The sequence below is a fragment of the Vulpes vulpes genome, chromosome 10 (assembly GCF_048418805.1).
Source record: "Vulpes vulpes isolate BD-2025 chromosome 10, VulVul3, whole genome shotgun sequence".
Taxonomy (NCBI): domain Eukaryota; kingdom Metazoa; phylum Chordata; class Mammalia; order Carnivora; family Canidae; genus Vulpes; species Vulpes vulpes.
In genome coordinates this window covers 6,134,770-6,161,807 of record NC_132789.1, presented here as the reverse complement: position 1 = coordinate 6,161,807, position 27,038 = coordinate 6,134,770, and the positions used below count along the sequence as shown (strand labels likewise).

General features: G+C 40.6%; 1 protein-coding gene across 1 annotated transcript; it reads left to right on the top strand.

The window, feature by feature from the left end:
• Position 1: 1 nt before the first annotated feature.
• On the top strand, positions 2-27,038 carry GTF2H3 (general transcription factor IIH subunit 3). The gene is made up of 13 exons (XM_072725018.1): positions 2-109; positions 3,430-3,509; positions 10,698-10,804; positions 12,749-12,912; positions 15,158-15,220; positions 16,425-16,454; positions 16,608-16,636; positions 19,932-20,006; positions 21,015-21,068; positions 24,437-24,505; positions 24,908-25,043; positions 25,156-25,192; positions 25,281-27,038. Exons 1-13 carry the CDS (start codon positions 97-99, stop codon positions 25,348-25,350), a joined length of 927 nt encoding a protein of 308 aa, XP_072581119.1. The 5' UTR covers positions 2-96; the 3' UTR covers positions 25,351-27,038.

Here is a 27,038-nt window from a genome sequence, read left to right as displayed (position 1 = left end):
CTTGCGTCACTCGGCTGCGCCGGAAGTCGGGGTGTGCGGGATCCGGGAGGAGCGTTTGACTGCTCGCTGCCTCTGCGTTGGGGGATCCTGGCCGCCATGGTGTCAGACGGTGAGGGGTGTGCGGGGAGGGACCCCCACCCCGGGACTGGGCAGGACCACCGAGATGGAGCATTATTTGGGGGGCTGGGGCAACCTGTCTGGTCTTTAGAGGAGTAGCAGATGAGTGATTTTATTCAGTAAATAGTTTCGAATGGTCTCCGGTGTGCCAGGCGTTGTTGTATGCGCTGGGGAGTACAGCAGAGACCATGGCAGTCAGGGCCTTCGTGGAGGCTGCAGTCCAGTGGGCGAGGCAGACGGTAGTTAAGTAAATAAGGATACTTTCGAAGGGTGACAAGAGCTGTGAAGACAATACCCTGGGATGCCGCAGTACTGTCATTAGGGGACGACCAAGGAGGAGCTATGTTTAGATGAGAGTCCAGGTACTGAGAGGGAGTCTCCAGTGAGTGTGCAAAGGCCCTGTGGCGAGTTGAGCCGTTACATTACACTAAGAAATGGCGAGCTTGAGGGTAGAAGAAGATGGAGAGACTTTCATTCATACATTAAACTACCAGCTATAGAGCCTGCTGTCTTTGTTTTTTTTTTTTTTTTTTTTTTAAGATTTCATTTATTTGAGAGAGAGAGTGCGCGCACCCGTGAGCGGGGAGGGGGGGGGTGAGGGGGAGGGAGAGGGAGAGGGAGAAGCAGACTCCCTGCGGAGCAGGGAGACACATGCGCCACTGGATCCCAGAACCCTGAGATCATGACTTGAGCTGAAGGCAGAGCTTAACCAACTGAGCCACCCAGGCATCTTGAGCCTGATTTTTTAAAAAATTTTCTTTATTAGATGTTGAGCAAGAGCGAGGATGAACATGAGCAGGGAGAGGGACAGAGGGAGAGGGAGAAACAGGCTCCCCACTGAGCAGGGAGCCCAACATGGGGCTGAATGCTAGGACCCTGAGATCATGACCTGAGCTGAAGGCAGATGCTTCACCAGTTGAGCCATCCAGGTGCCCCTAGCTTGATGTCTTGAATCAAAAAGAGACCAGGGTGGTGGGAGTGAGGTGAGCTAAAGGAATGAGATCAGAAGCTAGGCAGATGCATGGCCCTTGTGGGTGGTGAAAAAAGAGGTTGAACTTAGTTTTTAAGTGTAATATGAAACCATTGTAGGGTCTTAAGCAAAGGATTGCATAATTTAATTTATTAATTTATTTATTTTAAAGAATTGCATAATTTTATTTTTTTATTTTATTTTTTTAAGTATTTATTTTTTTTTACTTATGATAGACATAGAGAGAGAGAGAGAGAGAGGCAGAGACACAGGAGGAGGGAGAAGCAGGCTCCATGCCGGGAGCCCGACGTGGGATTCGATCCCAGGACTCCAGGATCGTGCCTTGGGCCAAAGGCAGGCGCCAAACCGCTGAGCCACCCAGGGATCCCCAGAATTGCATAATTTTAAAAGATCACTTTGGCTGCGGTGTGGATAAGGGAGCAAGAGTGGAAATAGGGAGATCACTTCTTTTTCAACAGTCCTGTGAGAGAGGCAGGCCTGGCATGGGCCTTGTCTCCAAATGATGGTGTAGAGACTCAAAGAAGGAAGTTGACCAGGCAGTCCGTGTGTGTGGGTACTCATCTCCCCTGTTAGGCACTACTTTATTTTTTTCTCAGGCTTCTGGGCAGTAGCAAGGACTGGCTGACCCTAGAGTTGTGGGGTGGGGCTCATGGAGAATAAGGCCAAAGGATTGTGGGCTTGTGGGTAGAGGAGTGAAAGACACAGTTATTAAATGCTGCTTCTGTGTTAGGCATTTTTGTGTGTGTGATTTGCACTTTGTGTGTGAGTGTGACTTGCACTTGTTATTTCATCCCAGGATTCGCAAAAATCCTCATTCTGTAATGAGGCCACAATCTAGTGGACTAGTTTTAGCAGAGCTGGCAAGAGAGATCAGAAAGACAACTAACTGTAAAATGAGATGATTCATCCTAAGAGGATCAGAAGTGGACAATGGGTTATTGAAAAGCCAGTCTTTATAGTCAAGTAGATCTGTCTCCATAGCAGGGAGTTTTGCCGCTTGCTAGCAAGCCATGTGACTTAGAGCAAGTTACTTTCATTTGAAAATAAGAATGCCATATTTGTGTCATCTAAGTTATCTAAGACAGTATCAATTATGAGATCTGTTTTTGTTTAGTGTGCCACTAAGAGACATGCTGCTAGTCTTAATTGTAAGACACCATCCTGATTTCAGCAACTGATAAAAACAAAGAGAGAGTCCCTGTCATAATTGATGGAAGATGACAGTAGTATTTCCATCAGTAGTTTGTTGTCAGCATGAAATGGGATTACATATGCTGATGCAGACACATTGCTGTTCTCAGGTGGGGGAGCTGTTCACATTGCTGTTCTCAGGTGGGGGAGCCAGGACCTGTTGGAAGTCCTGGGGAGGATTTTTGGAAGAAAGAAGTAGCATTGGTTTGGTGCTTTGTAGAGGACATAGGATTTGGATTTGAGAACAAATCTACGATGGAGTGGGGATTATCTGATGTAGGAGGTGGGGCTGCAGGAAGGAAGGTGTGGGGGCAGGAAATACATTATTGCTTTTTGCTATTAAAGGAGCATCCTGGGTTTTTCTTAACAGCTGTGCTTATAGGTTCATATATCTGTCACCTCAGTTAGAATTTAGACTCCTTGAGGGCTTGAACCCAGTATCCCCAGCTTCTAACACTGGTATTTAGCCTAAATGTTTGTTGAATGAATTAATGTGTTGTTAGCCTGTACAGTTGTGTCTAACTTTGGAGAGTAGTCTATTCCTTTTCACAGTAAAATCTTTACATAGCAATTGCTTTTCTCTCTTTGGTTTTCACCTTTTAAAAAGTGGTTCCTGATCACCATTGGCCTTGCTGTGAGGTGGTTTGATGGGCTTGAGGCTAGACTTATTCCTGTGTCTCCCTTCAGCCTCCTTGTGTCCCTAAAATTCTGCTGTTGAATATTAACTGGCTAGTCTGTGCATTCTGTCCTTGACTGCATTTAAAATGTGAATATTTGGGTGCATTTAATAGGTATTTATTGAGCATCTACCTCATGCTGGGTGGTTGTACCAGGAGCAGAAGATAAGCAATGATAAGACAGACAAGATCCTCCCCGCCCCCCGCCCTGGAGCTTACATTCTAGTGCACGAAAGATGTGGTGGTACAGAAAGCAAGCAAGAGCCTGCTGAGGGCCCAGAGAGCTTTCAGTCATTAAAAGCACTTGGCCTTTGGTTAATTTCAGGATTATAGGATGGTAAACATCTAAAGGCATGCGATGGTTCTTGCTGTGGTTATAATTTACAAATTGGGATGTTGGATTGCCTATGGTTTCATGAGGTTAATGTTTTTATTTTTTGTTAATATTTTTAGAAGATGAATTGAATCTTCTAGTTATTGTCGTTGATACCAACCCAATTTGGTGGGGAAAGCAAGCCTTAAAGGAGTCTCAGGTAAGATTACTTGAGGAGGCCTTTGGATAATTCTCGTATAACTGTATGTTAATATTGCTTTTTAAAAAGTCAGCTTCATTAAAGAAAAACAGCTTTATTAAGTTATATTTTATATACCATAAAATTCATCCATTGCAATGTACAGTTCATTGTTTTTTTAGTAAAAATCACAAAAAGATCGTGTAACCATTGCTGCAATTTCATTTTAGAGCATTTCTATCACCTCAGAAAGTTCCTTCCTGCCTGTTCAGTGTCACTGCTTCTACCCTCTAGTTGCAGGCAATCACTGATGTTTTCTGCCTCTATATTGCCTTTTCTGGACATTTAATACATGCTACACAATATGTGATCCTTAAAAAAAAAAAAAGTCTATTTTGAAATGTTTTATTTTGAAATAATTACAGACTCCCAGGAAATTGTTAAAAAAAAAGGTAACAGAGGGGTCCCATAGCCTTGTTCCAGCTTCTCCTAGTGGTAACATCTCGTGTACCTAGATTATAATAGCAAAACCAGGAAATTGACATCAGTATACCCTTGAGACCTTATTCAGATCACAGAACTTTGCATGCATTTGGGTGTACATGTGGTGCTGTGCTGTCTGTCGTATCTTGTGTACAGATGTGTGTCACCACCACCACAGTCAAGATGGAGAACTGTCCCGTCACACGCAGGAGCTGTCTAGTGCTCCCTTTATAGTTGCTACACCTTTGTAGTCAGTCCTTGGTCCCTAACTGGGGTAGACACTGATCTACTACGCTGTTCTCCAGGGCTTTAGTTCTGGTATGGAAATCGATCATATAGGTTTTTTGAGGTTGGCTTTTTTCACTCTACAGATCGGGTTATTCCCTGCATCCATGTTTGCGCTTTCTATTGCTGGGTGGTATTCCACAGTACGAGGTACTAGTTTGTTCTGTCACTTACTAAAGCTTTACATTTGGGCTGTGTTTTCAGTTGTTGACTATTACATAAGAAGCCACTCTGAGAATTTGTGTAGACGTGTTTGTGTGGATAGAAGTTTTCATTTCTGTGGGATAAACGTCCAGGATTGCAACTGCTACAACATACGGTGTAATCGTGTAAATGTGTGTTTGGTTTTATAAGAAACTGCTACACTCTTTTCTAGAATGGATTTATATTCCCACTATCAAAGTGTGAGAGAGGGAGTCTCTCCCCACCCCAGCATTTGATGTTGGCACTTTTTTATACTAGCTGTTTTAATACATATGTAACGATCCATTATTTTGGTCTTGATTGCATTTCATCAATAGCTGGTGACATCACACAGCTTCTTCTAGGCTTGTTCACCATATAGATAAGCCTCCTGAGATCTCTTTTCATGTCACGTGTCCATTTTCTAGTTGGATTGTTGGGTCATGTTTAACCATTGAGTTTTGAGATTTCTTTATGTATTCAAAATATAAGCCATTTGTCAGATAATCTTGCTTGCAAGTATTTTCTCCTAATCTTTTATTTTTTTTATTTGTTTTTTATTTATGATAGTCACACAGAGAGAGAGAGAGGCAGAGACACAGGCAGAGGGAGAAGCAGGCTCCATGCACCGGGAGCCCGAAGTGGGATTCGATCCTGGGTCTCCAGGATCACGCCCTGGGCCAAAGGCAGGCACCAAACTGCTGCGCCACCCAGGGATCCCTCTCCTAATCTTTAGCTTGTCTTTTCATCCTCTTCTGGTGATCTTTCACAGAGCAGAAAGTCTTTAATTTTGATCAAGTCTAGTCTCTTGATATTTAAAAAATATAGCTTGTGCTTTTGGTGCTGTAAGAATTCTCAACCTTGCTCTAGGTCGTAAAGATTTTTGCCATTGCCTTCTGTGAAAAGTTTTATATTTAAATCCACAATCCAGGGATCCCTGGCTGGCTTAGTAGAGTGTGCAACTCTTGATCTCAGGGTTGTGAGTTTGAGCCCCTGATGGGTGTAGAGGTTACTTAAAAATAAAATCTTAAAAAAACCCCACAATATGTTTTGAGTTAATTATTTAGAAAGAGAAAGAGAGCACACACACATGCTGGGGTAGGGGCAGAGAAAGATGGAGAGAGAGAGAGCCTTAAGCAGATTCCGTGCTGAGTGTGAGACCCAAAAACGGTGCTTGATCTCATGACCCCAGCTGAAACCAAGTGTCAGTTGCTCAACCGACTGCACTACCTAGGTGCCCCCATTTTTTAAAATCTGTGAAATTTAGGTTGAGGTTCATTATTTTGCCTATGGATAATCCAGTTGCCCCAGCACCATTTTTGAAAAGTTTACTCTTTCTCCACTGAATGGTTTTCATATCCTTGTCAAAAATCACTTGGGTGGGGCAGCCCTGGTGGCTTAGTGGTTTAGTGCCGCCTTCCACCCAGGGCGTGATCCTGGAGACCCAGGATCCAGACCCGTGTTGGGCTCCCTGCATGGAGCCTGCTTCTCCCTCTGCCTGTTCCTCTCTCTGTCTCTCTCTCTCTCTTTCTCTCTCTCTAGTAAATAAATAAAAAAATCTTTTAAAAAAATCACTTGGGTATACATGTGTGGGTTTATTTTTGGGTGCTCTTCCTAACGCATTGATCTATTTCTGTGTCTCTCCCTCCACCCATACCACAGAGTCTCGTTTTTGATAGCTAGATAGTAAGTCTTGGGTTCCAGCAGGCTGATCTCTCTCACTTTATTCTTTTTCAAAATTGTTTTTTAACTATTCTAGTTCTTTTGCCTTTCCATATAAATTTTAGAGTGAGCCTGTTTATGTCTACGAAAGATCTTCCTGGAATCTTGATAGGAATTCTGTTAAACCTGTTCATCAGTTTGAGGATATACTCTGCATAGCTCTACTATGTTAAATCTTCCAATTTACAAATATAGTACATATCTCTATTTTTTAGATCTTGATTTTTTTTAAAGATTTATTTTTATTTATTTATGATAGAGAGAGAGAGAGAGGCAGAGACACAGGCAGAGGGAGAAGCAGGCTCCATGCTGGGAGCCCGACGCGGGACTGGATCCCGGGACTCCAGGATCGCGCCCTGGGCCAAAGGCAGGCGCGAAACTGCTGAGCCACCCAGGGATCCCCTTAGATCTTGATTTTTTCATCAGCATTTTATACGTTCTAGTTTGCTTAGAGATTTTTTTTTTTTTTTTAAAGTAGGCTTCAGGGGCACCTGGGTGGCTCAGTGGTTGAGTATCTACCTTGGGCTCAGGTCATGATCCCGGGGTCCTGGGATCGAGCCCCCTTTGGGCTCCCCACAGGGAGCCTGCTTCTCCCTCTGCCTGCATCTCTGCCTCTCTCTCTCTGTGTCTCTCTTGAATAAATAAATAAAATCTTAAAAAAAAAAAAGTAGGCTTCATGCCCAGTGTGGAGCCCAATGTGGAGTTTAAACTCATGACCCTGAGTTCAAGACCTGAGCTGAGATAAAGAGCTGGACGCTCAACTGACTGAGCCACCCAGGCACCCTGTTTAGGTATATATATATATATATATATATATATATATATATATATATATTAAATCATGAATGGCTGTTAAATTTTATCACTTGCTGTTTCTGCATCAGTTAATGTTTTTCCTTCTTTAGCTTCAAAATGGTAGGTTATGTTGATTGCTTTTCAAATATTGAGTCAGCCTTGGATAAATCTCATTTGGTTTCAATTTGTTAAGATTGTTCAGGATTTTTTTTTTTTTTATGTTCAGGAGAAGTACTGACCTATAGTTTTTCTTTTTTGATCTGTGTTTGGCGGGTTTTGACATAAAAGTGATACTGGCTTCATAAAATGAATTGGGAAGTGTTCAGTTTTCTGGAACAGATTATTTAGATTTGGATGTCCATTCTTTAAATATTTGGTTCAGTTCTTTAGTGAAATCTTCTGGGCCTGGAGTTTGCTTTTTGGGGAAGTTTTAAACTATAAATTAAACGTTTTTATTAGTTATTAAACTATTTGATATTTTCATATTGGAGGAGTTTTGGTTAGAGGTATTATTTGGTTTCATTTGATTCCACTTAACTGTAGTATTTTTGAGGTTCATCCTTGTTGTAAAATGTATTGGTGGTTCCTCTTGATTACTGAGTAGTATTTTATTATGTGGATGTACTTCTTGTTCATCTATTCATGATCATTTGGATTGTTGCCGCCTTTTGACTATTATGAATAATGCTGATCATTCTCAAACAAGTCTTTGGACATATGTTTGCCTTTCTCTTGAGTAGATGCCTGTGAGTTGAATTGCTGAGTCATGTGGTGGGTGTAAATTTAACTTTAAGATGCTGCCAGCCTAAAAAGCGGGTACGCCATTTTCCATTCCATTGAGCAGTGTGCGAGAGGTTCAGTGTCTCCACAGCCTTGCCAACACCTGTCTTTTTTATAATCGTTCTAGTAAGTAGGTAGTGCTATCTCACTGTGGTTTTAATTTGCATTTCTTTAGTGACTATGGATGTAATATATATCTCTTATGTATATAACATATGTTTATAAGGTGTCCCTTATATTTTCTTAGTTGAAATGCACATTTGGTTTTTATGCCCAACTTTTAAATTCGGTCATTAGTTGTCTAATTACTGAGTTACAAGAACTCTGTGTATCCTGGATACAGGTCTTTTCTCCTGGTCTCTGACTTTGGGGCTTGTCTTTTCATTTTCTTAGTGGCGTTTTTTTAAAAATCAGCTTTATTAAGGGGCTCCTCACCAGCTTAGTTGATGGAGCATGCAACTCTTGAACTCAGGGTTGTGAGTGCAAGCTCCACATCAGGTATAGAGCCTACTTAAAACAACAACAAAAACAAAAAAGAAAAATCCAAGTTAAAATTAATTTTATTGAGATATAATTGGCATGCAGGGCATAGCATATACTTGAAGTGTTTGGTTTGATATGTTTTCATATATGTATACATTTGTGAAATAATCACCACAATCAAAATAATGAACGTATAAATCTGTCACTCCCAGAAGTTTCTTTATGTTCCTTTGTAATTTATCCTACCCATTTCTCTCTTCTTGTCCCCACCCCCAGGCAACTACTGATCTGTTTTGTCATTGTAATTTGCATTTTCTAGGTTTTTATATAAATGGAATCAAACACAGTGGGATTTCTTTTAGTCTGCATTCTTTACTCAGCATAATTATTTTCAGATTTCTCCATCTTGTTACAGTAAATCATTCCTTTTATTGCTGAATAGTATTCCATTTTACAGATAGAACAGCAGCAGCACTGCAAATTACCTACTCTCCAAAAACACTCTTTTGTTTTTTAAAGATTTTATTTACTTATTCATGAAAGACATAGAGAGAGAGAGAGGCAAAGACACAGGCAGAGGGAGAAACAGGCTCCATGCCGGGAGCCCAATGCGGGACTCGATCCTGGGACTCCAGGACCATGCCCCGGGCCAAAGGCAGGTGCTGAACGGCTGAGCCACCCAGGGATCCCCAAACACTGTTTTTCATTTTAACTCTAATCAGTAATATATGAGAATTCCGTTTTTTTTTTTTTTTGAATCCATATGAGATGCTCTCTTTCCTTATTTTATCTTTTGCCAATATCATGTACCATAAAAGTTACCTCAGTTTACTTTTTTGTGTTTTTGATAGTTCTTTGTATTTTTTACTTGGGGCATTGCCCATTTTCCTCTTTAGGTTTTTTGTTTTGTTTTGTTACTAATTTGTGGACACTCTTTATATTAGAAAGTTAACCTTGGGGGATCCCTGGGTGGCTCAGTGGTTTGGCGCCTGCCTTTGGCCCGGGGTGCAATCCTGGAGTCCTGGGATCGAGTCCCACGTCGGGCTCCCGGCATGGAGCCTGCTTCTCCCTCTGCCTGTGTCTCTGCCTCTCTCTCTCTCTCTCTCTCTCTCTCTGTCTATCATAAATAAATAAATAAATAAATAAATAAATAAATAAATCTTAAAAAAAATAGAAAAGTTAACCTTTTGCCTGTCATATGTTGCAGTTATGTTTTCCCAGTTTGTAATTTGCCTTTTACTTTTGTTTATAGTCTTTTTTTTGCCATATAAAAATTTTGAAAGGTTTTTACTTTTTTTTTAATAAAGTGGAATTTATCAGTGTTTTATTTGCTGCTGAGAGTATTCTTTTCTTTTTTTTTTATTTTTTTTAATTTTTTTATTTATTTATGATAGTCACAGAGAGAGAGAGAGAGAGAGGCAGAGACACAGGCAGAGGGAGAAGCAGGCTCCATGCACCGGGAGCCCGACGTGGGATTCGATCCCGGGTCTCCAGGATCGCGCCCTGGGCCAAAGGCAGGCGCCAAACCGCTGCGCCACCCAGGGATCCCGAGAGTATTCTTTTCTTAAAGAGAAATGTGCTTTGAGACACCTGGATGGCTCAGTGGTTGAACATCTGCCTTTGGCTCAGGGCGTGATCCCAGAGTCCCGGGATCAAGTCCCACATTGGGCTTCCTGCATGGAGCCTGCTTCTCCCTTTGTTTTTTTTTTTTTTTTTTTCCCTCTGTCTATGTCTCTGCCTCTCTCTCTCTCTGTGTCTCTCATGAATAAATAAATTAAAAGAATCTTAAAAAAAAGGAACGTGCTTTATTCCAGGATTATAAAAATATCCACCTCCATTTTTTAGTAATACTAGCATTTGTCAGAATGTAAGCTCCACGAACGAAGGGATCTTTGCCTGACACGTTACAGGAACTTAGCATACTTAGTGAGAGAATGAATTGAAAACTTTTACAGGGATAGCTGGGTTCCTCAGTGGTTATCTGCCTTCAGCTCAGGGTGTGATCCTGGGGTCCTGAGATTGAGTCCCGCATACGGCTCCCTGTTTAGTGGGGAGCCTGCTTCTTCCTCTGCCTATGTCTCTGCCTCTCTCTTTCATGAATAAATAAAATCTTAAAAAAAAAAAAAGAAAACTTTTACAAACCACTAATGTAATCAGTATTTGTCATCTACTCTGTGCATAGTAATAGTTTGCTAGTAATTTTATCGCAGAATATGTGACGTGTTTGCTTTCCTTAAATGTTTGCAGAGAACATTCATGGAATAATGCACTCACCATAGAAATCATTTCATATAAGTAAAACTAGAAAACTAATTTTCAAATGTTTTTGCTTATGACTTTGGAGGAGGGAGCTCCTGAGCAAAATTTTAACAGTGAATAATGGTCTAAAATTTAAATGAAATCTTTATCATTTCAAGACCTGACCTAGTTACTTGGATAGCTACCTTACCTTTTCTAATGTTTTCTGTTTTTCAACAGTTTACTTTATCAAAATGCATAGATGCTGTGATGGTGCTGGGAAATTCTCATTTATTCATGAATCGTTCCAACAAACTTGCTGTGATAGCAAGTCACATTCAAGAAAGGTATGACCTGGGGTGTCTGGGGGGCTCAGTTGGTCCTGGGATCAAGCCCCATGTCGGGCTCTCTGCTCAGTGAGAAGCTTGCTTCTCCCTTTTCCTGTGCCCCTACCCTCCCTCCTGCTTATTATTCTCTCGGGCGCTCTCTTTTTCTCTCTCTCTCAAATAAATAAATCTTAAAAAAAAAAAAAAAAAGGTATGACCATAGTGATTACCTATTCAGTGCTTAACAAATGTGAGGTTTGTATACCATTTGGCACGTACTATCCCTATTCTGTGTTGCAAAAAAAATCTTTTGTAGCATTGAACAAGACCAATAGCATCAAGAATCAGTACATGTACATTTTGATAGGATTGGCTGATACCTACTAAATTTGCATCATGTGCACATTTAACTTACTTGGCTTTAACCACACCCTCCAGGCAAAAAACAGGGAGAAATACCAAGGGAGGCAGGCAGCTCTTATCACTGTTCTGTGTGTGGGTCTGCCCTAGGGGGCAGGTGAAATGGGAGGTGTGATTCCACCTTCTCTCAGCCAGCCTTGAGCCCTGCATACAAGGGATAGTGGTTCACTGCTCTGTGTATGATTCTGGTGGTTACCGATAAGGGTTTTTCTTGTTAATTGGGTTTTAACCCAAGCCAACTACTCCATCTGGTGCTGAACTGAAGAAACGGACCTTTTCTTTCTTTCTTTTTTTTTTTTTTAAAGATTTGTTTACTTATTTATTCAGAGAGAGTGAGAGAGAGGCAGAGACACAGGCAGAGAGAGAAGCAGGCTCCATGCAGGGAGCCTGACGTGGGACTCGATCTGGGATCTCCAGGATCACACCCCAGGATTCAGGTGGCGCTAAACCGCTGCGCCACCGGGGCTGCCCGAAACGGACCTTTTCTAACACATGTGTAAACACTGGCTGTGTTTGAGTCTCTTCAGGGTGGGTACATAGGTGTGCAGCTACTCTGCAAATGTGACCATGTATATGATACATATTTTCACGATTAATTTTGACCATATTATGTGTACGCTGGCCGTGGAATCCTATTCCCCACTTACAACACAGCTCTCCTATGTCTTGATTAAATATTATATCATGGTAGACATGACCCTTGTTTACCAACGTATTTCATATGAGGTCAGTGGGTAGTTTTCAAATTTCTCATTTCTTAGGGCTGCCTCTTTGGTGTGTTGAAAGAGCCCATAGGCCACCAAGGAAATGCTCCTGCTCCCATGATCACCATGCATTTTTCTCGGAGTTGAATGAAAAAGATGACACTGATTTGGTTAAGATATCAAAAGAAAAACTATACAAAGCAAAATGTTAGATTTTTAGAAAAATCTAATATGTGTTTTTATGGGATTCTTACAAAAATCATGAAGCACTGGGAGAATATTTTCAGGGACTCTTAGAGCATATTTTTATTACTGGGGTAGATAAATATACCTTAAATAATAAGCTAGTCATAAGTTAGGATTTGGTATGATTCTCTTCCCAGTTGGCATCTGAGAAAGTAGAATGAGAAACACGCTGAAGCATTTCAAGAGACTGGGACCTAGCACTTTATTTCCTCTCATTTCTGGGTTCATTAAAACATTCTCTGGTGGTAGACTCATGTTTGACAATTTACTTGTTTTATATACTTTGTTTTTAAAGATTTTATTTATTCATTCATGAGAGACCCAGAGAGAGAGAGAGAGGGAAAAGCAGGCTCCATGCAGGGAGCCCGACATGGGACTCGATCCGGGGACTATAGGATCACACCCTGGGCCAAAGGCAGGCGCTAAACTGCTGAGCCACCCAGGGATCCCCTATATACATTTTTAAAAAATGAAATTTATCGTAGGATCTTGTGAGTCAGAATTGGTGTGATGGTTTCTCTGCTGAATTTTGTCTGGATGTTGAGTGAGGACAGAATCCTGATATAATTCATTGTTTTCTCCCCCACTCTTTCAGTCGATTCTTATATCCTGGAAAGAATGGCAAACTTGGAGACTTTTTTGGAGATCCTGGCAACCCTTCTGAATTCAGCCCCTCAGGGAGCAAGGATGGGAAATATGAGCTATTCACAGCAGCAAATGAAGTTATTGTCGAAGAGATTAAAGATCTCATGATCAAGAGTAATGGATTACTGTCCCCATTATTGTTATTTTACAATTGCAGTTGAATGTGGAGATCTTTGAGGCCTTAAGCCCAGAGATTTGGAGTTCTTGGGAATATTTACTTGTGTTCTCTCTTTTCTTTTGTAAAATCATTTTCATCAATACCTGTGCCTTGTTTGCCTGTCCTCACCAGCATTTCACAGTCTCTGCCAGCCTCTACTTCTTGAAACATACTCTTGGCATCTAAGACTATATCCTTTTGACTTGTTTTTCTTCTTTTTTGGACCATTCTTCCATTTCTGACTTTTCCTTCATCTTGTTCTGTAAAAAAAGAGGTTTTTAAATTCTGCACATTATTTTCTTATTTTTTTCTTCCTCTGTGTGTTTTTACCCACTCTTGTCTTTAATTATCATTTCTATGTGAACACTTCCCAATCTTTGTCTCTAATCCAGCCTTTCTTTCCGTAAATGTCTCTCCTAGGTGTCCCACAGTCTGGCTAACACTCCCCAGACTGGTTTCCCTAGCTCTCCTCCCAGTTATACCACCATTGCCACTCCCAGTTTCTGCCACGCTCATTCACCTGCTTTTTCAAATTCAGAGCTTTCATTTTTGACTCCTTTCTGTTCACATTCAGCATCTAATCAGCTACAATATCCTATTAGTTTAACCTTAGAAGTACCTCCAAAATCTGACTCTTAATTATCCCATCTAACTCAACCCCAGCACCATTGGCATTTTAGGCTAGATAAGGGACTGTCCTGTGCTTTGGAGGATACTTAGCAGCATCCATGCCTAGACCCATTAGATGTCATAACATCTCTCAGTGGTGACAACCAAATATTCCCTGTAGGGCACAGTTGCCCAAGTGGAGAGCTGCTACTCTGGATCATTGTAACTGCTTCTGCCTACTGACTCCTGTCTGTCCCCATTCAGGTCTTTCCTTAACTCTTTCAGAGTTAAAATACAGAGCTGCTGTTTTGTGGCTTAAAGGCCATTATGGTTCCCTGTTGCTTGTAGGCTGTGGTTTTTAAACTGTAGCCTGTGTCAGAGTCACCTGGAAAGAAAAAGCAACTCTGTAGAGACAAGAAGTAGGTTAGTGGTTTCCCAGGGCAGGGGAGGAGTGGGCCCAAGTGATCTTTTGGGGTAAAGGAAATGTTCTAAAACTGGGTTGTAGTAATCATTTACAGCTCTCTAAATTTACTAAAAAAAAACATTAAATTATTTACTTAAAAAGAATGAACTTTATGATCTGTCAGTTGTCTCAATAAAGCTGGTAAAAATCATCTGGAGGGCTTGTTAAAACCAAACACCGTGTCCCACCCTGCAGTTTCTGATTTAGTGGTCTAAGGTGGTCCCAAGAATTTGTGTTTCTGTCAAGTTCCCAGGTGACGCTCCTACACCTGGTTCCAGAATCACACTTTGAAAACCATGGGCCTCCAGGGTAAAGTCCCATCTTCTTGTGGTGTTCAGATGTTTCCTGGTCTGACCTCACCCATGGGTGGAGGTATCAGTGTTCCTGGACCAACTATAGGCCCTGTTCACACCACATGTCAGTCTGGGCTCTCCACTCTTTCAAGCTGCTTGACTTTCTTCACTCAAGGTTCGGACAAGTTGCCAGCTTTGTCCCTGCTGGCCACAGCCAGGGGGCTTTCTCTGGTCCCCTTTCCACCAGTGAGAGACAGGAGGTAGTGGGAAGGAGGGAAGAGAGGCTCAGAGTGGACGTGACCTTTTATACCACTTAGATCACTAGCAGACCTGAACCTTTCCAGATAACACCAGGATATTATTAATTGCAGTAGAATATACATAACGTAGGGGGTGCCTGGCTCACTCAGTCAGCAGAGCACGTGACTCTTGATCTCAGGGTTGTGAGTTCAAGCCTCACATTGGGTGTAGAGATTACTTAAAAATAAAATCTTAAAAAAATATACATAAAATTTACCATTCAAGCATTTTAAGGTGTACAATGTAATGGCATTAAGTAGATTCACACTGTATACAGACGTCACCACTATCCCTTTCCAGATATTCCAAACTGAAATTTTGTACCCCCTTATCCCCTAACCACAGGATATATTAAATTGAGAAAATGTTGAAAATTGCTTATTTAGGCCTTACTGAGAACAGATTGCTATCTATGTTTGTAAACCTGGTTTGGAAATGTCAGCTGATTTTTATTTCGAAGAAGAATGCTTTGAAGATGATTTTAGTTCAAGAAAGCACCTAAAAATTCTCATTAATTTTTTTTTTTTTAATTTGCAGGTGACATAAAGGGTCAACATACAGAAACTCTGCTGGCAGGATCCCTTGCCAAAGCTCTTTGCTGTATCCTTGGTGTCCTAGTCATTCAGAAGGTGTCTTCTGTATTAAACATATCTTTCGGGATGCCTGCGTGGCTCGGGTTGAATGTTTGCCTTCGGCTCAGGGCATGATCCTGGAATCTGGATTGAGTGCTTCTCTCTCTGCCTGTGTCTCTGGCTCTCTCTCTGTGTCTCTCATGAATAAATAAATAAACATATATATATATTTTTTAAGATTTTATTTATTTATTCATGAGAGACAGAGCCAGAGACACAGGCAGGAGGAGGAGAAGCAGGCTCCATGCCGGGAGCCCAATGCAGAACTCAATCCCGGGACTCTGGGATCACACCCTGAGCCAAAGGCAGATGCTCAACCACTTAGCCACCCAGGCGTCCCATATTAAACATATCTTAACTTGTGATATTTTTTAGAACCTTGGGCGTCCATATTAATGAAAGGCATGAGTATTCTAAAGTGGTGGGTAATCAAAAAATAGTTTATCTTGCTATGGAATGTTTTTATTATAGGGTGTAAAAACTTGAAATGTAAAGAAAAAACTAGTTTTTCTAGTATGTCCTTCTCACAACAAATTCTTCAGGATGCTTGTATCTTGTTGGATAAATTGGGGAGGTGTGTTAGTTTCTTCCACCTTCCTTATGTTAAAAGCAATGTATTTGGTTTTAAAGCCATTGACTGATCCTGAAGGATAATAAGTGAGTGGTTTCTCCACAGGCCCACAGGTTATTTGCACTTAGCATAGAGTGAACAGCACCGTCCTGAGCATGTTGATGTTCTCTGTGTGTTCTCCCAGTCTTGTGTGATTTAATTTCTTTGTTTTGGAAAGATTTGATTGATTCCTGTGTCCTAGATGTTGGGGATGCCTGGTCCTCTGTGTGTGGTTTTCACATTTGTTTTCTGGCTTATTGATTTACCTGTGGTCCCAGTTTTCAAATCTAGGATGTGGTGGATAGACACAGAAGGATAAATCATGGTAATTTTAATTTTCTGGGGCACAGATCATGTTTCGGTCAGGTTACAAAGCTCAGTTGATTTCAGTTGGTAATTGGAAACCCCCAGTCACTCTTGTGTGTTTATCATGGGAAATAGAACATTTCTTTTTTCAGCTAGGTGGATGGTGGATGTATTTAAAATTTGAGGTTACTTTTCTGTTTACTATAAATATTTATGAAATTAATATTTTAAAATTCCTTAATGCTAAAATAATTAGACATTCATAGAATGAACAAAGAGGTTAAAGGTAAGAAGCCTGTGGGTTTTTTTGTGTGTGTGTGAGATCTGGAATCCTCATTTTACTGCTATAATTTTGATGGACTGTTTAAAAAATTTGGTTAGAAAATCTTATGTTTAATAAGATACAATTAAGTTATGATCTGTTTTTATCTCTTTACAGATAATCAGGAAATGAAATCAAGGATTTTGGTAAGATTAAAAAATCAGTAGTATGTTTATATACCAACTATAATCATTTAGAAAGCATAATGGAAGTAAGGCCCATTTATAATAAATATGAGTATTCAGAATAAATTAATAAGCAATGTACAAAATTTATTATAATGAAAAACTAAAATTCTGAGAGATATAGGAGAATTGAATGAATGGAGAGCTCTATTTTATGTCAGTTTTTTCCGAAGTTAAGCTAAATTCAATGCAATCTCAGAATTTTTTTAGAGATTTTATTTATTTAGAGAGAGTGCATGCAAGTGGTGGGGATGGTGGGCAGAGGAAGAGGGAATCTGTAGCAGACTGCTTGCCATGTGCAGAACTCGATGCAGGGGCTTGATCCCGTGACCCTGAGATCATGACTTGAGCCAAAATCAAGAGTCAAATGCTCAACCAACCTAGCCACTTAGGCACCTCTGCTATCTCAAAATATTAATAAGGTTTTTTTTTTTTTTTTTTCCTGGCAGGGTTGGGGGCTTTAAGAAATTCAACAGTAAGGAGCACTTGGCTGACTCAGTTGGTAGAGTGTGTGACTCTTAATCTAGGGGTTATAAGTTCGAGCCTTATGTTGGGTGAGGAGATTACTTAAAAATAAAATCTTAAAAAAAAAAATTCAACAGTTTATTTGGAAGAATAAACCAATGAGAATAGCCAGGTGCTTTCTTTCTTTTTCTTTTTTTATTTTCTTTTTTTATTATTTTTTTTTAAATGAGTTTTCTTTCTTTCTTTTTTTTTTTTAATTTTTATTTATTTATGATAGTCACACACAGAGAGAGAGAGAGAGAGAGAGAGGCAGAGACACAGGCAGAGGGAGAAGCAGGCTCCATGCACCGGGAGCCCGACATGGGATTCGATCCCGGGTCTCCAGGATCGCGCCCTGGGCCAAAGGCAAGCGCCAAACCGCTGCGCCACCCAGGGATCCCTCTTTTTCTTTTTTTAAAATTTCATTTATTTATTCATGAGAGATACAGAGAGAAAGGCAGAGACACAGGCACAGGGAGAAGCAGGCTCCATGCAGGGAGCCCAACGTGGGACTCAATCCCGGGTCTCCAGGACCATGACCTGGACCGAAGCCAGCGCTAAACTGCTGAGCCACCCAGGCTGCCAGCCAGGTGCTTTCTGAAAGAGAATAATAAGCAGGAACTTGCTCTGTTAGGCTTTAAAACACATTACAGAGCTACAGTAACTGTGGTTCTGGTGCAGTAGTAGGTGCAGAGTAAATGGGAAAGACTAGACTCCAGAAATAAAATCAGGCCCACAGAGGAGTTTGATTTGTGCTTAAGTTAGTGGGAAGAAAATGAATTATTCAGTTAAAGGTGCTAGGCAAATTGGTTGGCCATTTGGGGGAAAACAAAGCTAGATCTCATTGCTCACATGTAATTAATTCTAGTAAAGGTCAAACATCACTGTAAAAATTCAAGTTATAAAAGTGCTGGAAGAAAATAGCTGTTTAGGTTAGGGAGGACCTTGCTAAGCATGATGTGAAGCTTAAGACCTCAAGAAAATCAAACCCCTCAAAACAAAGATGAAAAACTATTAGAAGTATTTTCTGCATAGCTACCTGATAGAGTATTTTTTTTTTTAAATTTTTATTTATTTATGATAGTCACACACACACAGAGAGAGAGAGAGAGAGAGAGAGAGGCAGAGACACAGGCAGAGGGAGAAGCAGGCTCCATGCACCGGAAGCCCGACGTGGGATTCGATCCCGGATCTCCAGGATCGCGCCCTGGGCCAAAGGCAGGCGCCAAACCGCTGCGCCACCCAGGGATCCCCCTGATAGAGTATTAATGTAATAATCATAGAATGAAAAAGAAGGGGCCTGGGTGGCTCAGTTGGTTAAGCTGCTGCCTTCAGCTCAGGTCATGATCCCTGGGTCCTGGGATGGATCCCCACATCAGGCTCCCTGTAGGTCCTGGTTTTCCCTCTCCCTCTGTGTGCTGCTTTCCCTGCCTGTGCTCTCTCTCATTCTCTCTGTCAAGTAAAGTCTTTTTTAAAAAATGAAAAAACTCAATTAAATTTTATTTTTTATCTTATTTATTTCTTTAAGCAGGCTCCATGCTGGCTGTGGAGCTCAACTCGAGGCTTGAACTCATAACCCAGAGATCACAACCCGAGTTGAGATTAAAAGTCGGATGCTGGGACACCTGGGTGGCCCAGTGGTTAAGCGTCTGCTTTTGGCTTGGGGTGTGGTTTTGGGGTCTTGGGATTGAGTCCAGCATTGGGCTCCCCGCAGGGAGCCAGCTTCTCCCTCTGCCTATGTCTCTGCTTCTCTCTCTGTGTCTCTCATGAATTAAAAAAAAAAAAAAAGTTAGATGCCTAACTAATAACTGAGCCACCCAGGCACCACCTCCCTTATCAACTAAATTTTAAAGGTTAAGGTTTACTCTAAAGAACTAGGTAGAAAACATAAGCAGTCTGCAAAAGAAGAAATGCAAATGGCCAGTTACCATTTGAAAATACATGCAGCCTTACTAGTAAGCAAAGAAATAGAAACATGCAGTAACAGGTTTTTCATTGTTTGCTTCTTGCTCAGTACAAATAGGCAGTTCCCAGGGTTGACGGCAGTGTGGGGGATTGATTATTCTCTTGCATTGCCAAAGAGAGGATACAACTTTTTTGGAGGAAAGTTTGGTAAGCTCTATCAGGATTAAAGGTGCATATATTTAGCAATTTCCCTGATTATTTTAGGAGCTAGTCAGAGAGTTGTGTAAAGCATATATGAGGGTGTTCACTAGAGCATTGTCTAAAACGAGATTGGAAGCTGCTTCAGTGTCCTCTATAGATTATTGGTTAAGTAGTGGAATCTATGAAGTTAACACAAAGGATGATGTATATCCAAATTCATTGATAAAAGATTTCTGCCCCCAGATATTGTGGAACCAAAAAGCAGGTTGCAGGGATGCCTGGTTGGCTCAGTGGGTAGAGCATGTGACTCTTGATCTCCAGGTTGTGAGTTCAAGCCCCATGTTGGGTGCAGAGTTAACTTTTTTTTTTTTTTTTTTTTTTTTTAAAGCAGGTTGCAGAGCACTAGGTAATCATCCTGGGATGTGTGTGTGCCCGCATAGGTGCTGTCTAGAACTGTTAACAGGGACTATCTCTTGGAGGGTAGGATCTGGGGGAGGTTCTTACAGTCATCTTTATGCTGTAGGTATTATTTAATAGTGGTAATTAGGCAGGCAGATTAGGAAGGCTGCATTGGTTGTTTTGCAGTGATGACATGTGCATGAGAAGTCGGATGTGTCTGAGGTTTTCATGTGGATATGATTTTTAGGTGATTAAGGCTGCGGAAGACAGCGCACTGCAGTATATGAATTTCATGAATGTCATCTTTGCAGCACAGAAGCAGGTGAATTGGGAGCATCTTTTTTTTTTTTTTTTTTTTAGTCTTAAATTCCAGCATAGTTAACATACAGTGTCATATTAGTTTCAGGTGTGCAATATTGTGATTCAACACTTCCATACATCACCCAGTGCTAATCACAAGTGTGCTCATTACTCCCCATCGCCCATTTCTCCCATCCCCTGACCCCTGCCCCTCTGGTGACTATTAGTGTGTTCTCTGTAGTTAAGTGTCTGTTTCTTGGGTTGCCCCCCTGCCTTGGAAGCATTCTTTTTAGAGAATATTTGTTTCATAATGAATTTTATTTTTATAATAACCTACATACAGAGGTATTTTGACTAAATGGCCTTATCGGTAGATGAGGAATCTGGGATTCATATTTTGTACGAGTCATTTCTGTTTTGGGTCCTGGACCCCATGAATCTTATGGGTCCCCCAGAAAAAGGTACACTGAAACACAGTTTTGCATATAGTTCCATGGTATTTGTGTAACCCTGTTTAGCCCATCCTAGGACCTCAGGCTGAGAATCCCTAGTTTATAATTTGTTGCATACCTTGCCTCAGTTCCTTTCTCTATCTCTTTGCTTTATGGAGTTCGTATCAAGATTTGATATTTTTACTTCATAAATAATTGAATGAATTTACACTAATTCAAATGAATTTTCACTAATACATTTTCTTTGATATGTTAAAAAAAACTTTTTAAAAACTTCATTCTTAACCCAGAATATTGCCATATCCTATTATGCCTAATATTCTCTGTGTTGGACTGGCAGCATAATGTAGTGATAGCACTGTCTCGTCTCCAGCTCTGTGACCATAGCCTGGCCAAGGCCTGGGGGCTTCAGCTGTAAAATACAGATTGAATATCTACCTTGTAGAGTTTAATCTGCATATCAAATAAGCCATTATAAGAATAGTCTAAAAAAAAAAGTCTAACCCATAGTAGGTTCCCAGAGTAAGACACTCATTATTTCTATTTTTCCTATAATGTTTTCGGAATGTTCATTTCAGAATATTTTGATTGATGCCTGTGTTTTAGACTCGGATTCAGGACTCCTCCAGCAGGTAAGTGTTCAATGGAAGTGTGGTTTTGGTCAGGGGTGCATGGTGTATTCTCTTACTAAATGCTTTTCACCAGCCTTCATACATGTTTAGGGATTAGCCTGTATGATGTTATCACTCAGAGCACTAACATCTCTCTTGTTCTTATTTCTTTATTGAAGTACAGTTGACACAAAATGTCATTAGTTTCAGGTGCACAACTCTCTGGTTCCTTTAAAATTTTCATTTATATTCTATATAGTGATTGATTCTGTAAAAGTGATTCACATATTGAAATGAATTCAAGCAACACAAGAAAGTATTTTTTAAAGGGGTAAAAAAAAAAATCCCTTCAAATCCTATCATCTTAAAATTACCATTGCTAATATTAGGTGAACAGCACGACAGATCTCTTGGTATAGGTATGGATGGAAGAATGAGTTGCTAAGCAGAGAATTTTATAAAGATTGGATCACATCTCAGATCTGTGCTGTCCTGACCTATATGATAGTTATATGGCTGTTGAGCTCTTGAATTGAGATGTGCTGTTAAGTGTAAGATACACACTGAATTTCAAAGACTTAGTATGAAGAACAGAATGTAAAATAAAGATTTTTATATTGATTACATGTTAAGATGATAATTCTTTGGATATGCCCAGTTAAATAAAATGTTATTAAAATTAATTTTATCTGGGGAGCCTGGATGGCTTAGTTGGTTGAGTGTCTGTCTGCCTTTGGCTCAGGTCATGATCTCAGAGTCCTGAAATTGAGCCCCATATAGGGCTTTCTGCTCAGCAGGGCATCTCCTTCTCCTCCTCACTCTCCCTCTCTGTGCCCTTTTTCTCTTTCTCTCTCCCACTCAAATAAATAAAATCTTAAAAAAATAAATTAATTATATCTGCTTTTTTTGGCTAGAAAATTTTAAGTTTTGCATGTTGCCCACATTATGCTTCTGTTGGACAGCACTATTAGATATTGCTTTGCAATCAAATGTATGAAACTGAAATTTAACCAAATAAAGGGAATAAAGAAACAAATAAGACAAGAAATTGCCAAACTTTTGATAAATGTTTTTTTCAACCACAAGAAATATTATTTGCTAAAAGATCAGTTAAAAGTATGAAACTCGAAAGCGATGAGTGTAGGTTACTCCTGAGGACATGGAGTGGCAAGGGGAGATTACGATTAGAACGTATAACAGCATCAGAGGTTCCAAATTGTCCTGTTTCTTAAGCTTGATGGTAGGTACATGATGTGTGTTTTATTTAAACCATATTTACAGGGACACCTGGGTGGCTTAGTGGTTGAGCATCTGCCTTTGGCTTAGGCCATGATCCCAGCGTCCTGGGATCAAGTCCTGCATCAGGCTCCCCATAGGGAGCCTGCTTCTCCCTCTGCCTTTGTCTCTGCTTCTCTCTTTCTGTCACTCAAATAAATAAAATCTTAAAAAAATCATACGTACGTGTTACGTATATGTACTCTTGCACATATGGTTATATTTCAGAATTAAAAAATTGAAAAGGTTGAATAGATTTTTTAACTATGTTTCAGTCTATATAGTGTCTGCTAACTCCTAGAAGATCTTGCCTGTGCCGTGAGTTTAAATACCTCCTCTGCTTCCCCGACCCTCATGTTTCTGTGTCTGGACCAGATGCAGGCTCTCTGCATTCCAGACTTGCATAATCTCCTGCTCATGCACATTTCCTCTTGGACATCCAGTGGCATCTCACTTAACATGCCTGAAACAGAACTCCACACTACCTCCAGGGGCCTCCCCATCTCAGCAAGTGGCAGCACGATTCATCAGCCCCTCAAGCCAAAATCCTGACTCCACCTTGTTTCTTTTCTTCCTCTCCTTTCCATCCCATTAGCAAATCCTCTTCACTTGATCTTTGAAATAGTCCCTGATTCCCACTGTATGACTTCCTCCTTCATTGCTACCACTCAAATGGAAGACCGTAGTATCTGTTAACTGGTCTCTGTTTCTACACTTACCTTGCCCACCAAAGTTTGTTCTTAACATGATAGAATGAAGCTTTCAAAATCGAATCAGATCTTGTCACTCACTCACAACCCTCCCATTGCATGCCCTCGCACATAGAGTAAAACCTGTTCAGCCATGGCTGTTCTTACTCCCTGCACAATATCATCTCTGGGTATCTCTTTGTCCCTGTGGAATCTCAGTCTTTACTCCAGGCACATTGGGCTCCTTGCTGTTGCTTTAAAACTACAGGCCTGCTGCAGTCTGAAGGTTTCTGCATTTGCTCTTCCCTCTGTTTCTAAGGCTTTTCATTAAATATTTGCATGGCCTACCTGCTGCCCTCATTTGGGTCTCTGCTTCTGTGTCACCATCTCAGAGAAGCCTTCCCTGACCATCCAGTGTCACTCCTTGTCTCTTTACCCAACTTCATTTTTCTTCATGGAATCGATCATAACCTGTGACATTATTTCTGCATTTACTTAACTGATTGGCTCTTGTCTTCTCCCCCACTTGCACTCAACTGTCCATTAGGGGGTGAATGAGATTAAATTGTGGTATAACTATACAGTAGAATATTATTGGTGTTAGTACTGATCTGTGCCATGATGTGGATGAACCTTGAAAACATGATGCTAAGGGAAAATTGTACAAGTTACTTTATATGAAATGTCCAGAATAGGCAAATCCATAGAGATGGAAAGTGGATCACTGGTAGCCTTGGGGCCAGGGGTTGGGAGTAACTGCTGATAGGTATGGGATTTCTTTTATTTTTTTTAAGATTTTATTTTTTTAATTTATTCATGAGAGAGAGGAGAGAGAGAGGCAGAGACACAGGCAGAGGGAGAAGCAGGCTCCATGCAGGGAGCCTGACGTGGGACTTGATCCTGGGTCTCCAGGATCAGACCCTGGGCTGAAGGTGGTGCTAAACTGCTGAGCCACCCAGGGATCCCCAGGTATGGGATTTCTTTTTCGGGTGAGGAACTAGAGAGTGGAGACAGTTGCACATCTCTGAAGACAGTAAAAAGTAGTGAAGCACATACTTCAAAGGGTAAGTTTTATGGCCTGAGAATTACCTCAAAGCTTTTGTTAAAAAAATATAATGGAAATGAGTAAACATGGCCAGAATAAAAATGTCATCAGTAGCAAACACACAGAAGGGGCATGTACTGTGCTACACTAAAGGCTTTAAATGGTCAAGGAGTGTGGTGACCTGGGGGGAAAAAGATAGTTGAACACCTGAGAGGTAGGACATTTCTGGTCCTCGCACTCTGGGTTAACATGCCCTTTGGTTGGCCCTGTCCTATCCTCCTCTTCTTTGGAGACCTGAAGGCTTGCTGGTGAGAATTCTATCCCTCTAGGAAAGCTAAACACGTGCTGGTTTGGCAGAGAGCCCTCTGAATGTCTTGTAGGCCTGTGACATCACGGGGGGACTGTATTTGAAGGTGCCTCAGATGCCCTCTCTTCTGCAGTATTTACTGGTAAGGAAACATCCGCAGTACCCTAACGCCTTGAGCCTGAGTGAGCCCGATTTCCTGGGGAGTGTAGGGGAGCACGATGACTGATGCTAGTAAGTGGGAGGAGGGGGAAATGGGGGGTCCAGGGATTTTGAACATGGAAGGGCACACTTGGGATAGTCTTTGAAAGCAGCAATGTGCAGACTATTATAAGACTTCACAGAATAGCGGCTGCATGTCGAAGTGCTCAGTGACTGTTGAATGAATAAAAAAGCATTTCTTGATAAACATTTAAGGAAAATCCTGATTTATTATTATTCTTAGTATTCATTGGCTAATATGATATCTGTGGCCTAACTTCTGTTTATTTTTCCCCATGGTTTAAATAAAATTTCCTTGCCTCCCCCCCCCCCCCTTAATTTACAGTGGGTTTTTCTTCCTGATCAAGATCAAAGATCTCAGCTAATCCTCCCACCCCCAATTCATGTGGACTACCGGGCTGCCTGCTTCTGTCATCGAAATCTTATTGAAATTGGCTATGTCTGTTCTGTGTGTTTGTCAAGTAAGTTGGAAGTACAGAGTTTTCTGTGTTGGGGGTGGAGGTGGCAGAAAATAAGTCAACTGTGTGGTTTTTCTTTTCATCATTCTGTATGTTTTGTTTTTCAAATCTATAGTATTCTGCAACTTCAGTCCCATCTGCACAACGTGCGAGTAAGTATCCCTGAGGTGGTGTGGCTGGCTTGTGTGGGAGAGATTCAGGGCTCTGAAAGGTGTCTTCCTTTCTGTGTTGTTGTTACAGGACAGCCTTTAAGATTTCTCTGCCTCCGGTGCTCAAGGCCAAGAAAAAGAAACTGAAAGTGTCTGTGTGATCATAAGATTCCTGCGCCCCTAGAGCCTATTACTAGGAATTGTGTGGTGGGATCTGTGTTTGGAGGCCCTGAAAAAATACAGTGCATATGAAATAATTTTGAATGAAGTTTCTTACAGGAAGGATTTCTAGACCATTATCCTCATGCTGTGCTTTTGGGGCACTGTGTTATTTGAGGGAATCATTCTATGCAATCTTTTCAGACTGGTTTTTGCCCACAGAAGAAGAAAGCACAAATTAGTGAGTTTTTTTTTTTTTTTAATAATGGGGTGATCATTTGTCAGCTTGGCCTGCCTGATTACCGGCTTTAGACTCTTACCCGTCTCTGTTGGGTTCTGCCTGTGAAATGTATGACCAGTGAAATTTGAGCGCAGTTTTGGAAAAAGCAAACAAGCGACCATGCAGTAACAGCATTAACCAAGATAGACCATCTTCCTTGAACCAACAACTGAATTTGACAATAGTCATGTCAATAAAATCTGTATTGTCTAAGTTGAGATTTGGCTTCATAGACTAGCAGGTAGTTTTGCTTTTGCCTGACATCACTGATATCACATGTGTGTCTGGACACAGTCATCCACATATTAACTGTCAATCAGTACAAAGTCTGATTTTAAGCGAGGGAGGAGGGGGGTGCAGTACTCTGGCAGCAACTTTTTCTTCAGAGATAGTTGTGTGAAGAGCTTATATGTGAAAGCCAGTGTCTGGGTTTGAAGGGGGAATTTCTTGGTGGAGAATTGATTCTTTACAATTCAGTGTTGTCCCCCAGATAGAGTTCTCTCCTTTTGTAATGAGGGGGAAAAAAGCATTAATGTTGGAGAACTATTCTCTAGAAGCTTTGGATTTACTACTGACAAGTGCTATAGGTTGAAAAGAAAAATTATTTGTAATTTGAACAAGAAAAAACTTATTTTTGTATGTAACTTTGAAAATATTAGGAGTCTTTTTAAATTCCAGTACAGTGTATGAAGGGTTTTCAGGAATGGTGGCTGGTTTGGTTTGTTTTTAAACGTATATTGATAAAAACAAACATTCGTATATTGACAAAAATCCATTTGTGTCCACAACCTTGTATGTAAATAAGATTTTAATTTTCTCTTTATACCGTCTCAGAAGCTGAGTCTCATTTAAATAATTTGTTATTTGGCTAGATGATTTCAGGTAGATTTTGTACTTTGTGGATTTATAATTTTGTTAAATACACACAGGTTTTGGTGGTCACTTGTGAAATACTGATCCTTGAGTTTGAAAATTTTTTTTTTTTAAATTTTTTTATTATTATTTATTTATGATAGTCATACAGAGAGAGAGAGAGAGAGAGAGAGGCAGAGACACAGGCAGAGGGAGAAGCAGGCTCCATACACCGGGAGCCCGACGTGGGATTCGATCCCGGGTCTCCAGGATCGCGCCCTGGGCCAAAGGCAGGCGCCAAACCGCTGCGCCACCCAGGGATCCCGAGTTTGAAAATTTTATTTGTCTTTTAGAAATAATATTTAATATTTCATGCCTTAGTGTAGGAAGTCTAGGAGTCATCAAATATCTAAAAGATGAATAATTTCAAAGAAGCTGGTCAGGTTCTTGTTGCTACTTTTTCATTTGTTTACTGGCTTAATTCTGTTTAGGTTTTATTTTTTTTAACTGTTTATGGTTTATATAAATTTTTATAATAAAATAATTTAAATTTTCAAA

Excerpts from the sequence above, each read along its gene's own strand:
- GTF2H3 (XM_072725018.1), top strand. Across the intron at positions 15,221-16,424 it reads CCTTGCCAAAGCTCTTTGCT|ACATTCATAGAATGAACAAA; the intron begins GTATCCTTGGTG and ends TAAAATAATTAG. Across the intron at positions 16,455-16,607 it reads AATGAACAAAGAGGTTAAAG|ATAATCAGGAAATGAAATCA; the intron begins GTAAGAAGCCTG and ends ATCTCTTTACAG.